At 49.4% G+C, this 14,861-nt stretch overlaps 4 protein-coding genes across 4 annotated transcripts; 2 read left to right on the top strand and 2 right to left on the bottom strand.

Annotated features, from left to right (window-relative positions):
- Positions 1–197: 197 nt before the first annotated feature.
- FTJAE_4665 (cyclin) lies at positions 198–1,364 on the top strand (the record flags this gene model as incomplete). Its single annotated transcript, XM_037351092.1, has 1 exon — positions 198–1,364. One exon carries the CDS (start codon positions 198–200, stop codon positions 1,362–1,364), a length of 1,167 nt encoding a protein of 388 aa, XP_037208249.1.
- A 1,900-nt stretch (positions 1,365–3,264) lies between these two features.
- FTJAE_4664 (copper-transporting ATPase 3) lies at positions 3,265–6,600 on the bottom strand (the record flags this gene model as incomplete). The annotated part of the gene is made up of 1 exon (XM_037351091.1): positions 3,265–6,600. One exon carries the CDS (start codon positions 6,598–6,600, stop codon positions 3,265–3,267), a length of 3,336 nt encoding a protein of 1,111 aa, XP_037208248.1.
- A 4,444-nt stretch (positions 6,601–11,044) lies between these two features.
- On the top strand, positions 11,045–12,604 carry FTJAE_4663 (excitatory amino acid transporter; the record flags this gene model as incomplete). The annotated part of the gene is made up of 3 exons (XM_037351090.1): positions 11,045–11,333; positions 11,404–12,175; positions 12,226–12,604. The coding sequence occupies 3 exons, from the start codon at positions 11,045–11,047 to the stop codon at positions 12,602–12,604; spliced, it is 1,440 nt and encodes a 479-aa protein (XP_037208247.1).
- Positions 12,605–13,420: 816 nt separating this feature from the next.
- On the bottom strand, positions 13,421–14,234 carry FTJAE_4662 (nucleoside-diphosphate-sugar epimerase; the record flags this gene model as incomplete). Its single annotated transcript, XM_037351089.1, has 2 exons — positions 13,421–13,919; positions 13,981–14,234. 2 exons carry the CDS (start codon positions 14,232–14,234, stop codon positions 13,421–13,423), a joined length of 753 nt encoding a protein of 250 aa, XP_037208246.1.
- Between the last annotated feature and the right edge of the window lie 627 nt (positions 14,235–14,861).

Raw genomic sequence — 14,861 nt, 5'->3', positions numbered from 1 at the left:
TTTGCTTTGCTTTGCTCTGCTCTGCTTTTGCAATAGGTCAAGGTTCACAGCCTATCAACCTATCAACCTCAACCTCACCCCACCTTCTTCACTTACACACGGTCCGCCTTCCCGTGTAGTATATCTCTATCATCCTCTCCCATCCACTTATACAACCTCTCTTGCTCCTCTCCCTCAAACATCCACATACACACACAATGGCTTCTGCAACATCACCACGATACCTCACCATGGAGGAACTCAACAAGACTGCCCTGGACCAATTCGTCTACCAACCTGTGGGTCGCGATATGATCGCATACCTCGCCCAAGCCGCCCACAACGTTATTGCCTGCGACTCGACTCTCATGCCTCCCGCTCCCGCCGAGCCTCGCCAGAACCTCCCAACCCCTCCCAGGAGCCCCGAGCCTCGAACCGTTCGATCCGAAGACGGAGCCCTCCCCACCCTTGAGGAGTTCATCACACAGCTCGTCGTCTCTTCCAACGTCCAGGTCCCTACTCTCATGTCAACACTGGTCTACCTCGGCCGCCTAAAGTCGAAGCTCCAGCCCATGGCTCGTGGTCTACGATGCACTGCCCACCGCATCTTCCTCGCTGCTTTGATTCTTTCTGCCAAGTACCTCAACGACAGCTCACCCAAGAACAAGCACTGGGCCAACTACAGCCACATCACCACCGAGTGCTACAGCTTTGGCTTCAGCCGCACCGAGGTCAACCTCATGGAGAAGCAGCTTCTCTTCCTTCTTGAGTGGGATCTTCGAATTACTGAGGAGGACCTTTACCGTGATCTCGACGACTTCCTTGAGCCCCTCCGCCACAAGATTGCCGAGCGACATGCCAGGAAGATCCGACACCGCGAGGAGAAGCGACGACAGAAGGAGCTCTATGCTGCCTCCACCCGATATCCCAGCCCTGCCTCTTCTCGCGGCCACTCCCGCTCTCGAGGATCAACACCTGAGCACGCACGAAACCTTTCTGGAAACTTTACTCCTCCTGGTCTCAGCTACAGCAGCTCTTCTAGCTCTTACGCCTCATCTGTCTCCTCTGGCCGCGCTTACTCACAAGCTACCACTCCCCTCGAGCCCTCCGAGCCTGAGCCTTACTACTATGAGTCTCAACAGGGCAGCCTCTACGACTCACCCGTCCAGATCGTTCCCGATGTTGACTACCCCAAGGCTCATATGCCTGCTGGCCGCATGCTTCCTTATGAGATCACTGCCGATGAGTACCAACAGTACCAGCAACTCCATGAGACCTCATCCAAGAAGCAGCATCAGCATCAGCATCAGCATCAGCATCAGCAGCAGCGCTCAAGGCGCGGCATGTGGGGTCGTCTTCTCGGTGGTAGCGTCGCTGTGCGATAAATAGCTACTTACGATCGGGCACGCGCTCGATACCTATCTAATGCATAGTCTTGGCGTTACACGGACCGCTGTTTGGCATTACTATATCAATCTTTGCATCCGTTACTTTTCGCATCGAAAAAGAAACCTTGGCATGGCGTTTGGTTGTTGATTATTTTTCTTAACTTCTCCATCTGCTTTCTTAGAGAACCAGATACATCATGAGTTGGCCGACAAGCCGCTCAACATTATTCCCTTTGTTCTATTACAAACACTTTGTTTCTGTTTTCTACTCTACAGTCTTTCCACTGAAAGACCGGCGTTTATTGTGGCTTGCATGAAAGACAGAAGCCTCCCCGGGGATAAGGGGGCTGTGTGCATTATTACTATTGGGTCACTGTCATGGGACTAGGTTGGATGGTTTCGGGATTACGCAGTATCAATGTTGTTTGACGGCCTCTACAAAGCATTACGCCCCACGATTGATATCGGGGATATATGATGGGGGAAATAGGACTAGGAATAGGAATAGGAACAGGATTAGGAATAGGATTAGGAATAAGGAGTAGGCATCATACACTGCCACATTTTGGTCGGATTTGGATCATGGAGTTATTTAATGGGGTATACATCTTTGGGGACCCAACAACAACTACAACATCTAAGAAGAATACAGATACCAAAATTACAACTTAGTATTACATATTAAACCTTGCAATACAAATCGCTCCAATTCAGTCAGTGTTGAATCATCAACAGTGCCGTGCCTCTTTCATCTTTCATCCTTGCGAGGTTAACTGCAAGCCATTTTCTTACAGTGAAGGTGTCTAAGTCACCTCAGTCAGTCAGTGTTGGGAGTGCCTTAAAATAAGCCCTTCCTTATGCCTGGTGATGCGCCTTTACAGGGTCCTCCCCTACAGCTTGGGGCCAGTTACCAAATTTGGTAGGCTTACTTGGTACTTTGACCAATCATGTAATCGTTTCTACCGCAAACAGTAAAATCCTTCGAATTCGGATTTTGACGAGTCCGACGGAGGATCAATGTACTAGGTATGGATGTAAGCAAACAAAATAGATTCCATTTGCGTGCACTGCACCGCCGAATGCAATTGCTACAGCACTCAGAGAATGAAATTACATTGCATTATAGTGCATTTCTCTTGAATGACTCAAGTGAAAATACTTGATTGCGCAACTGAGAGCCAGGGCAGGGGGTGTCTACATAACGGAGACGGTTGCGTATGCGGGTGGCGGACAAATACGAGTAGAGCTTGTTTTACGGAGTTTGCTTTACTTGATACGAGGTTGATGAGTGCATGAACCTCGTCGTGTTTCATTCGCAATGAAACGTGTTTTGAACTTTTATCTTTACTCAACCTCAACTTGTTATATTTTTAGTTTTCTCAATTAAACCATGTTTTTAATTGCTTGTATGTACATACATACATACCAAACTGGTAATGCTCCTTAATGCAACAGCACAGGCTCAATTAAGTGAGGACAGATTTTAATCGATCGTGGCTGTGTGAAGTCATCACGGCTTGCACGGACGGATCCCTCGGACGAGCAACGACTCACAGCTCACACCAACGAAAATCAAAATGGTGTGAATGACATATTCTTTGTAACCTCCGCCGGGACCGAAGCAGAATCACATTGGCTAAAACTTTCGAGACAGGGTGATTGCGAGAATTCGTCTATTGGTTCACAACATGAGGTCGGCAATATGGCATATGCATGGCACGAGGTGCGTGAGAGCCCAGGAGTAAGCTGTGCATATCTAAGAGAACCCTGAATTTGAGATTCTGTAGGCTGAGCTCCTACTATCTAAGCGATGGCATAATACGCAGCTACACCATGACTGTCAACACTACCACCGCCAATGCCTCCGCCAATACCACTACCGCTGTTCCTAATACTGCTACTCCATTTCAACCTTGCGAGAGCAAAATCCCACTCCAGGAACCCGAACCCGAAGGCTCAGGCTGCTCAACACTACACTGATGCTTGATAGAGCCATCGCGAGAGCCGCCCACACCGGATCCAGCCTTACGCGTTCTCCACTTGATGTCTTGATCGCATAGAAGCACCCAGCCGCAACGGGCACGGCAAGCATGTTGTACACAAGTGCCCACGCAAAGTTGACACGAATCCGTCGAAAGACGGCGCGGCTGAGATCCAAGAGCGTGACTACAGCCGTAAGCTGTGACGTTGCGAGCACGAATGCCGCGCTGCTAATGGCTACGTCGCTTCCCGTTCCTATGGCGATGCCCACATCGGCCGTCGTGAGCGCGGGCGAGTCGTTGATCCCGTCGCCGACCATGGCGATAGTAGCGCGTTTGGTCGTTGAGCCGCGTGCGTGGAGAGAGGCTTGGAGAGATGAGATCTTAGCTGCCTTGTCCGATGGGAGAACCTCAGCCAGGACATTAGACGAGGGTATGCCAACGCGCTGCGCCACCGCGCGGGCGGTGGTGACGTTGTCACCTGACAACATCCATACCTGAAGACCACGAGAAATTAACGCTCGGATGACAGGAATGGTCTCACGACGGATCGGATCCGAGATGGACAACGCTGCGGCAAGTGTCCAGGCATCGGCAGATGATGCTTTCGTGGCGACTATAGCCACGGACTTGGCTTCGGATTTCCAGGTATCGAGAAGTGATGTGATGTGAGTTGACAAGTTTACTGAAAATTCTCGCATGAGAAGTTCGTTGCCGATAATCATGTCCATCTCTTGATTGCCAAAGCCCTCGAATGAGGCTTTCATACCTCTTCCAGCCAACTCCTCGAGATTCTCAACATTACTAGCCGGAGCGTCACCACAGAACGAGACAATCGCTTTGGCTATGGGATGGCTGCTGCTCTCTTCCACAGCCTTGAGTGCTGACAGAAAAGCGCTGCGTTCCTCTTCACTTGACGAAGTGTCAGGGAAGAGTACAGAATCGGTGATCTTCGGCTGTCCTCCCTCGGTGAGAGTACCCGTCTTGTCAAAGACGACGCAATCAATCTTGCTCGCCTTCTCAAACGCTTCACCACCTCCTTTGGCAAGAATACCGTGCTTAGCCGCAAGACCTCCGCCTACAAAGATGGCTGTGGGTGCTGCAAGTGCGAGGCCACACGGGCAAGCAACAACAAAAACGGCGATGGCAAACTGGAGGGCAAACACTACCGAGTCGCCATCAGAGGACTCCTCGTGTTCTGGGACCTTGCCGGAAAAGCCAAGCACCATCCAGATGATCCAGGTGAGGATTGCTATAAGAGTGATGATGGGAACGAAATAGGCGGTCAGAAGGTCGGCGATCTGTTCAATTGGCGCTCGTTTTGTCTGACCTTCTCGCACTACTTGAACGATCTGGTCTAGCATCGATTGCCCGGAGGCGCCCGTGACACGCATGGTAATGGCTGCTGCCTTATTTATTGTCCCAGCAAAGATTTGGTCTCCTTCCGTCTTCTTGATGAGCCGAGATTCTCCAGTGAGGCTCGATTCGTCAAAGTTGGTCTCTCCACTGACAAGAATACCATCGGCAGCAGGGGATGCGCCATGAGGCACGCGAATTATGTCTCCAGAGTCAAGTTGATCAACAGGCACGGTGCTAGTGATCTGCCCCCCCGCCTTGTCTTTTTCAAGGAGTAGAGATGTCGTTGGACGAAGCTTGCCTAGCATTTCGACTGCATCGCCAGTCTTGGATTTACTGTACGCCTCAATGAGCCTTCCTAGGAGAAGGAACAGCGTCAGGAAAACCACAGAGTCAAAATACATCTCGGCTTTAGATTTATGATGCGCTCTCCGAGACGTCCCTGCGGCAATCATCTGTGCGACAGAGGAGAAATAGGCTATGCTTGTTCCCAGTGAAACAAGCATATTCATGCTACCAAATCTGTAAAAGCGCTGAATTAAAGGCATGCGGCTTCCCCTTCGCCACATTGTTCGAACTTCTTTGATTGCTCGGACGTGAAATACATCTGCGGCGAAGAAGTACACCGGCGTAGCAAGCGCGAAAAGACTGATATCGAGGCGGCTGAGCCCGGAAACCCAAGGTGCCATGAGGTACATCTTTTCGTGGTTGGAATCTGGCAGCAGGCTCATGTAAACTATGCCGAGAACAAAGGTAGGGACAGCAAAGATGAGGGTAAGGATCACACGATACAACAGAGCTTGCTGATGCTTGGCTCTGATAATTCGAGATCGCTCCTCGAGAGTGGGGGGATGGTATATGGAGGCCTTGAGGGAGTCGTCGGCTGCTTCAATGGCTTGCAAGATCTGCCTGATTGTAAATCTAGGAGCATCAGGTGTATATCTGAGTCTTAGAATAGGATTCTGAATGGTAGGCTCCTGGAAGATTTGGAGTCGACCTGGGGCAAGAGCCTTGAGAGTTGTGACGATTCGCTCTGGGCATCGCTGGCAAAATATGCCGTCGACACTCACTTCGACCTCACGCTCATCAGCCTGAGCCTTTTTCTCTTGTAGATTGACAACCTCGTCGATTGCAGCATCGTATCCGAGGTCCTCAACTGCATCAACAATCTCTTGTGCTCGATCACCACCTGTATATTCGATGGTTGCGCTGTTGGAAACGAGGTTGACAGCGACCTTTGTGACCCATGGAAACTTGTCCATCTCCTGCGTGATTGTGTTGACACAAACAGCACATGTCATGCCGCCAACAGAGAGTGTAACTCGCCATGATGGAGTGGGGGATGTTTCTGTAACCACCTTTTGGAGGGGATACGGCAGAGAAGAACGTCTGGTAGGGGTATCGGAAACGACAGAAGAAACCCGAACCAGTTCTTTCTTGACATCAGATGGTGACTTTCCGGGGATTTTCTCGGATTTACATGCTTCACAATTTTCGAGGTGAGCAGCACGAGCGGCCTCCATCGCCAGAGGTGATACTTGTGGGCGCCAAAAGTGAAAAAAGGAATCCAACCAGCCATCGGAATGCTCGGCGACACGGCTACTCTCCCCTTCAACCTGGGACGTGCGATAGAGATCATTCGCAGTTTTGGCGGTTGTATTGAGGCCGCAGACCTCGAAGCCAGCGTCTTGAAGGACCCTTTGCATGCTGGCAACCGAAGCCGAGGAGTTCTCTTTGTGCTCGACTGTAACAACGGAGGTAACGAGATTTGGGGAAACCCAGAGTACATTGTCGCCAAAGGCATCGTGTAAGAGGGAGCGAATCAAAGTGACACAAGTCGGGCAGTGCAGGTTCCCGAGGAGATAGGAGGTTGTGACAACCGTTTCTGTGGAAGCCATTTCTGGAGTGTTTCACAGTTGAGCGTTGTTTGTTGCGATGCGACGAAATATAGGACGACAAGTGCTTGGTGAAGAAAGTTTCTGTTCTTGTATTCACCTTGGGTGATTGAGCAGCACGAGCGTTTGCCAGGTGTTTTTATTTTGGGCTCAAAAAAGAAAAAAGAGAATAAACAATGATGTTAAGTTGTGTGAATGTAAAAGTTAATGATTTCTAGCTGTATCGAGTCGCTTCCGCGGCCAGTATTTAATAGCATTGCGTCGTGGCCAAAAACCGCACAAATGTCGCAAATGATGACTCTCTCGTCATGATGCTTTGTCACTAGTGCAATTTAATATTGGCGATGACTTTCTTGTTGTGCCTCATGTTCTGGTCATAGGAAAGCCACGTTGACTGCTGTGAGAGCAAAAGAGTGATGCTAGAGGAGAAAAGCTCGTGTTTGTGTGAGTTTCCATTGTGTTTCGTTCCCTTTATTCAGAACCTGCCCAATATTGACCGACTGGCTGCACCTTCTCGGTCAGCGCAAGGTGAATATGGCACCTACCGGCAGAGTAACGGGAGCTAGTCCTAAAGCAGTCAAGCGCTCAATCCGCCGTTTGTGCCGTCAGCCCGTGCCTTCCATAAGTTGTTGCCCCTCAAAACCTTGCAAACAATGGGGACAATTCCGGTTCAAGATAGTACGTACCTAGGTAGTAGTCAACCCGGAAAGTACGACAGATAATTCTACGTAATTGTCTGGGCAACTCTTCAACGTCAATAACCTACTACGTACATACTTATCATACTCGCAGCTGAGTATCGCCGAGATAGAATCTGTACCACAAACATACTCATACCTCGAAGCTTCTTTCATCTTCCTCCCTCGAAACGTGATCTAGAGGTAAATTCCATAAGGTACCTTGACGTACGGGACCGTGTCTCCCTTCATTATGTCGCCTGGAAACAACTGAAGAAACCCCCGATAGAGAATCATTACGGCCCTTCAGGATAACGAACAAAAACAGCAGAAGCCAGACTCCCTGAATTTAGCCAAGGCAATTTCGTAAACCTCTTAGTCAAATAATGGCGACGAAGAATGGTCCGACTAGAACTGCCAGGCCCAGATTGAAAAGAGCGCAGTTATGGATGGGCCTCAGTCAGGTACAGGCTACAGTACTCTAGACAGTTGGCTTCTTCTCTAATGTACCTGGCCAAAGCTCATGTCAGCTCGCGTGATCTGGGTACAGATTCGCTAGGGGCAATTCGACAGAAATCAGTAGTTATTGAGTTCCGGTTACAAGTCGGGAGCAACCCAGGTAGCCAGGGCATCAAAAGTCCTATTGGTTGGGCAAACCATCATGGGGAAGCAGTATCAAGACTGCCGCACTGCCCATGTCCTCCCTCCTTCGAGCCATCATGGTTGATTCTCGGGACTCTACTCTGTAAAAACATGGGCTTGTCGTAAACCTGAACCTTATAAACGATAACCAACAGTCGTCTTACATGACAAGACAATACGCTTTTCACAAGTTCTCTCCTCCACATACATACATGTCCGAGCTTGTCTCGACTCCAGGAAATTGCGGAGAAGTTGCTGATTGTTGTTGGTATTCCATTACGTACAGTCCCAACTTGTCATCTTAAGAAGGAACAAGAAACCTCCCTGCGTTGCGGGGGACCCAATCAGCAGCATCTTGTCTTCTTGGCCTTCGTCTGGGGGAGGGGCAAAAGACAAAGGCCAGAGACGGCTATAAGCGGATTGACGTTGCAATTTGAGTGAGTGTCTGCGATTATGACCCCAATACCAAGCTTTCCAACTCCCCAACCATCCTCCTCCAAGCCCTTCTATCTATCTCCCAAGACTTTTCCAAGACCTTCCCACATGCCCTTCGTGGAATGATCAGTTCCCAATCTCACTACCCGCCAAGCACAGTGACGCCCGCAGACGAGATCCTGACTTTCAAGGTTGTTCTGTTCTGTTCGCTATCGCATCAGATGCCTTCACGCTGCCTTTCTCCATCGTCTGTCAGTACCCCCAGTGTAGGTATCTTTTGCGGAGAGAAACAGGATACACTGATGCGCCATTTGATAGCTTTAGGTTGGATGAGTTTGACGACGAGTCAAGCCATCCTATTCACCTGTTTTATTCAGTGGGCTTAAGTGGATATTTAAACGTAATAAGTCGATGCTCTGCGGGGTGAAGGCATATTCGCTTCAATTGCCTGGGATTATACGCTATTTCCCCAAAGTGAAGAGGCCCGTGTCGAACGTTGGCCGTACCATCGGCCGGACACTGAGCTGTAGAGGGATAGGCTCCAGCACCCTTGGCCATTCGCAAATATCCCTCGTTGTGATGAATATAGCGCTGAGCTGGAGCAAGACGAAACGAGGTATCGAAATCTTGAGGTTGGCGCGCACCGCTCGAGGGGGGTACTGCTCCTTGTCGTATTGTCCGAAATACAAGTGACCCCCAAATGTCGACATAAGGCGTAGTCGACTCTTCTGAGTAAGTTTCCAGAACCTTTTCATTTTTGGGGTAGCAGGCGTTTGCACGGAAGCTAGTCTTAGGCACTCTAAACAGGCTACTTAGCGCGTAGGATGCAGGTTGCCTCTGTGATGATTGATTCGTTCGGAACCCGAGTCCGGTGATGCTTAATCGCCTCATGCGGCAATTGTAGAATGTCATGCCCGGTTATCTCCTGACGAAGCCTTCCAAAGAATTCCCCATATACTCTGCACAATCGTAGGATTCCCTTACAGCGTACGACTTGGATCCAGATTGAGGAGTTGGGAGTCTTGCTTCTGCATGAGATCGTTCCGAGGGAATGGGTGGCATGGATCCTCGATGGAACGTAACAATCGTCCGCGTGATGATCCAAGACACGGTCAGCCAAGAGAACGAGGCAAAAGATATATCCACAGGGAAGCCAGCTAGGCAATGTACTATTGCACTGTGATGCTGAGAGATATTCGATAGCTGGCAAGGAAGTCTGGCCGCAAATTAGCCGCCATGGGAATCAGAGACTTCCTGAACAATCCAATGGACTCCAGAATAGGAGCGCGGTTGGAGCAAAGCCCACGGAGAACAACCCCCAAATTTGGTTACAAGAAAACGATGCCAGGGTTCAGCTCAGAGTTTCACCCCCGGGGGAAACATGAGCAGGCACACCGAGACCCTTGCTTAAACTCCTGAGATGGAGACGTGAAAACCTATTCTCGGACTTCTTGGAGACCGCTGATTTAAAATTGGTGAGCTGGTGCTTCGGTAGCGAGAGTACCGTAGCCCTGTATTGAAGACGCCGTTGCTCAAATCATTGAGCCTACTCCGTTCTGGTCCTAATTTCCTTCTCATTCGTTCCGTGCCTCCCCGGAGCTCCTATCGTGGTGTGCTCTTGTCCGAGGAGTGCATGATGGTGAGACAAACCATTTACCGCCCAGCGTACGAGAACTGTTTAAGCCACCAGGTAATGCCGTTAGTCATCCTGCGTTTATAGTATCGCTCGTCGAGTAGCCTAAGCACGCCACATCGCTCACCCGCCTCTGGTGGTTTGTCGATTGACGTGATGCTGCTTCACGAAGTAAGCTATCATTGCTGGATGATCGCTATCTCCAGCATCAAACAACGAGCCAGATCCCTGACACCTTATCTCTCGTCGAGATACGCGGGACTTGAGCAAGTCTCGGCACTGCGTTATCACTCTTGGTATTTCGTAAAACATGCAACATCTTAGAATGTACTTCGTGCTTGGCTAGATAACACCAGCAGTCATGCCCCGTCTGTGCAATCCCCATCTCTGCGGTATGGGGCTCAACCTAGTAATGCATGGTACTCTGTCGTGTGTGGCGGCTTGGCTTGGGGAGAATGTACAACATGTTATGGGCTGGAATAGTGCCTCGACTTCTTGGCTCTCTTGGCTCGTCTTTCGAGCGACTCGTCCGCTTGCACTTTCTCTTGGCATCGTCGCCTCCTCGGGCAAATCCTAACTCTCAATCAACCAGTACTCCTTGGTCTTCTCCACAATGTCTGCCAACAGTTGACTCTGAGTCGGCTTACCCGAGCTACCAGGTTATCAAGAGACCAAGGAGTTGATGCTTGTTGTCTTGGCGATGGGGAAAGAATTTCGTAATGCTCACCTTCTCTTCTTAGACAGGCCAAGCTCGAGTGTTTCTTCCAATGTGTCGCATCTTTGCTGGTTTCGGCACGCGATTCTCTGGGCACTTCATTCATGCCCTGGTGTCGCTCTCCTGACAGACTCTCTTGATGCTCCATAACATCTGCTCCCATGTAGTCAGCTTGGCTTGGCGATAGAGAGCGCCATGAGGTATAAAAGCTGAGGTGTGCTCTTGACGTTGACCAGGAATTGTAGTGCCAGTCCTCTTCTCCATTCCGTCTCTTGCCAAAACTTCTCCGCGGTCCTAGTCTTGTCTTCAGTCTTTGAAACTCAAGCCAGGCTTGCTGTTCTTGCAATGGCCACCAAAGATGAGTTCAAGGATGTCTCCGAGGCACGCCCGGTACAGGTGCCTACCAATTCCAGCAGCGACATTCCTCACGACCATGCCCAGGAGGAGATTGTAAAGAAGCCGTGGTGGCATAGCTTCAAAGAACCCGGCTCAGCTCTTCAAATCATCGTAGCTGCCCTGTTCGCTATTGCCATCGGCGTTGTCGTCGCTACTCAGGTCGACGATATTCCGGAGGCTGCTCCCATCCTTGTCGGTATCATTGGCAACATGTGGCTAAGAGCCCTTAAGGCAGTTGGTAAGTTCCCTATTGGCTTGAAGCCAGCAACAGCTTCTTCGACCCAGAGTCAGCCGCTGACCAGTTGCAGTCCTTCCCTTGATCGTCTGCTCTATGTTGCTCGCTGTGACCAGACTCCGAGAGATGGGCAAGGGGGGTTCTCTTCTTGCTCGATGGACTGTCGGGTACTACATCATCACCACTCTCGTGTCCATCACACTGTCTTGTATCATGATGGGCCTCGTCTGGGCCAAACAGTACTCAGTGGTCAGCACTGGCGCACTTGATGAAGACCAAGAGGAAAAACTCAAAGAAAACGAACGCAGCATCCCCGTGGTTGTACAGGATATGTTCTTCTCTTTGATCCCCTCGAATGTGGTTAAGGCGTTGGCCGAAGACGAATTACTGGCAGTCATCATCACTGCCATCATCGTCGGATACCTCATTGAATCCCCTCGCTCGCCCATCATTCGCGTTACCGAGGAGATTGAACGTATGATCACCAAGATCATCAAGTTCCTCATTGCGGTGGCCCCTATCGGTGTCTTTTTCCTGATTCTGCCCAACCTGATGAAGCTTGACATTGGCGAGATCGGCAAGAATCTAGGTCTTCTCATCGGTGCCACCCTGTCCACCATGCTCATCCATATCCTAATCATCGTGCCCATCATATTCTTCGCCTTCACCAGGATGAATGCTTACTCGTACTGGATCAAGATCTCTCCTGCCTGGATCACTGCGTGGGGAACTGCTTCGTCTGCTGCCACTTTGTCGGTCACTCTTCGATGCGCCAAGGACCGTGGTATTCCTTCCACCATCTACAAATTCTCTTGTCCTCTGGGCTGTCTGATTAACATGGACGGGTAAGTCGCTGCCTCGTAATTCCCGAAGTGCAAGACTAACATAGCAACAGCACTGCCATCTATCTTCCTGCTGCCGTTGTCTTCATGGCTGCGACACAAGGCACAACCCTCGGGCCTGCCGACTATATCATTGTTGCACTGCTGTCAACACTGGCCTCTATCGGTGTATCTCCGATTCCCTCGGCCTCGCTTGTTCTTTCGGTCATGATTGCTCGCTCTGTTAATGTCGAGCTCACCGAAATGTATGCTGTCATCGTGGCTATCGACTGGTTCCTTGACCGCTTCCGTACCGCTGTCAACGTTTCCGGTGATTTGTTCGCAGCTATGATCATCTACAAGATGACCAAGATCGAGGATCCGCCTGAGGTTGTTGAGCAAGACGCCCGAGACGCTGATCAGAGCGAGAAGGATGCTTCCAACAAGGTTTAGGGATGAGCCATGGACGAAGTTTTTATAGCCGGCGTTGTAGCGTTGAAATTATGAAGATCGTTAGTTGAACAGCGTAGCTGAGATAAAGAATTGATCGAGTTCTTTGAATGAATTCAGTGACTCTTTCGTTGGACGCCGATGTGTGAGTAACAAATGTGATGACTCAGGCCAAGAACATCATGACAGGGAATGCTGATGAGTAAAAGCTTAGCCTGCGATCGAATTGCGTGGAGAAAGAAGATGCTTGGCGACCATAGAAACTGCATAAGTACTGAGGTAGGCACATACATATAAACTTGAAAACTATGTGCCTCAGACCTTCGGGCCTCAGTACAAGTATTGGATGTCAATAGTTGTGAGGCACACGTGTACGCCCTCTGGCGATGCACCATGGTAGATGACCAAGGAAATGAAACAAAAATGGAAGAAACAGAGGCAAAAAGAACAAAATTACAAAACCAAGCCCCGACTAAATAAATACTCTCAGCAAATAGGGACACGAGAGATATACCTGCAATCAATGCGGAGGCTTGACGAGCCTAGTCTTATCTGGGTAGGTAGGTAATAAAGCTGACCTCCCCGTTTCCCGCTTCTGTTGCTCCAAGACCCTCTAGAACCTCGACGAATGTGAGTCGCGGTAACATTAAAAATATCTTGTAAAAGGCGTGCGTCAGCACTTAATGCTGGAGAACAACTACACCATACAGCAATCACCGGTATAAAGCTTCATCTATTGGATCATTTCCACCATAGCCGTTAGATGACCATTCTTGAAAATTCCACTGCCAAACAACTCTCCCTCGTTGCAAAAAACTGTCATTGCTCATACAACCGTTGGAACGCTACAATTTCCAGTATCCTCGAGCCGTTGATACTGGAGATGCCGTTTCCTCCAGCATCCAACCGCTTGTCATACTTCCCCATCGCCATATTCATGAGAAAAGGGCCAAGTTTCTCCGTTGGGCTATGCAACGACTGAAGTGCGGTTCTCATGAGGGGACCCATGAGCGAATACATAGCGTTGTAGAGCATACCAGGGTTGGGAATATATGGTTTGATAGCCTCATGATTTGTAGCATCTACCCCAGCAGGACGTACAGATTCGACGTGGAATTTCGACGGCGCATGTAGCTCAGAAAGTGCCTTCTCAGTCTCACCTTTCACACGACCGAAGATGGGTGTAAATGAAGTCGGCTCAAGGGTAGCTCCATGGCCAGAAACGTATATGAATCGGAAAGGTTCCTTGGTAGGTGATATCTTGGAAAAGGCTTTCGCAGCAGCAACCGGAAAGTCTTTGGTGATGGTGACATATTCGCTTTGCCGCACCTTGTCAGCTTATACAAACTTGGGCCATAAGCAATTCAATGCAAACCTACTCTTTTGTCACTTTGAGCTGGCTGATACCCAACGCCCAGACCACACCGTTTGCGCCTTGAAGCTGATCAAGGACTTCTGAATTGTATCTCGTAAAGTCATTGTGAGTGATGACATTGACTCTGGAATCACCTGCTGCCATCGGCACTGGTCTTCGGCTCAGTATTGAGATCTTGGTGATGTCTTTTGACTTGAGCATAGCGTCAAGCACGCTAGAGCCAACGAGGCCAGTGGCTCCAGTAAGGATGAGATGCATGATATAAGAAACCCAGGAATCAACACTTTGAAATGGAATCAAGGTAAAAGTGTGAGAGGTTGCCTGAAATACTACACAGCGGTCGATCCGTTGGCAAATCCCTACAGATCTATGAAATAGGGTTACTTTGAATGGCGACTTGAAGAGTTTTGTAATTCTACAGTGTCGGAACTCGTGATGTAACTCCATGACGGGCCACGGATTTAGGATCTAGTGCTAAATCCGTGTTTCCCCAACCTCATCGATATTTCTAGGTACTATTGCCAATCTCAAGAACTAATTATGAATTGGAGATTTACAGATCGCGGAGGGCCTATAGATTGAATTAACTTAGCACATTTTAGTGCTAATAGAGCTAGAACCTTTACTGCAGCTTTTCTTAAAAAGAACATCTCTTCAAAGTATGGTTCGATTAACCGTGCAGGTCTGGCGTTGCTCTAACGCGAACTAGTATAGTGCCCGTTCTGTCCACTTTTCCGTGTAAGCTGCTGGATGCATCCCGACTTCAACACTGTAATTTCCCTCTTCAACATTATCGTATATTTCTGATCTGCGTCTCGGCGAAGTTCATACCGTGGCAGTCTCTCATGACCCAAGATTCTTAAAGAGAATCAGTCCAATATTCGC

Source organism: Fusarium tjaetaba (assembly GCF_013396195.1).
Source record: "Fusarium tjaetaba strain NRRL 66243 chromosome Unknown NRRL66243_c0000088, whole genome shotgun sequence".
In the NCBI taxonomy this organism is placed as follows: Eukaryota; Fungi; Ascomycota; class Sordariomycetes; order Hypocreales; family Nectriaceae; genus Fusarium; species Fusarium tjaetaba.
The sequence above is the reverse complement of the archived record's forward strand: the minus strand, read 5'-3'. Positions and strand labels throughout refer to the sequence as shown.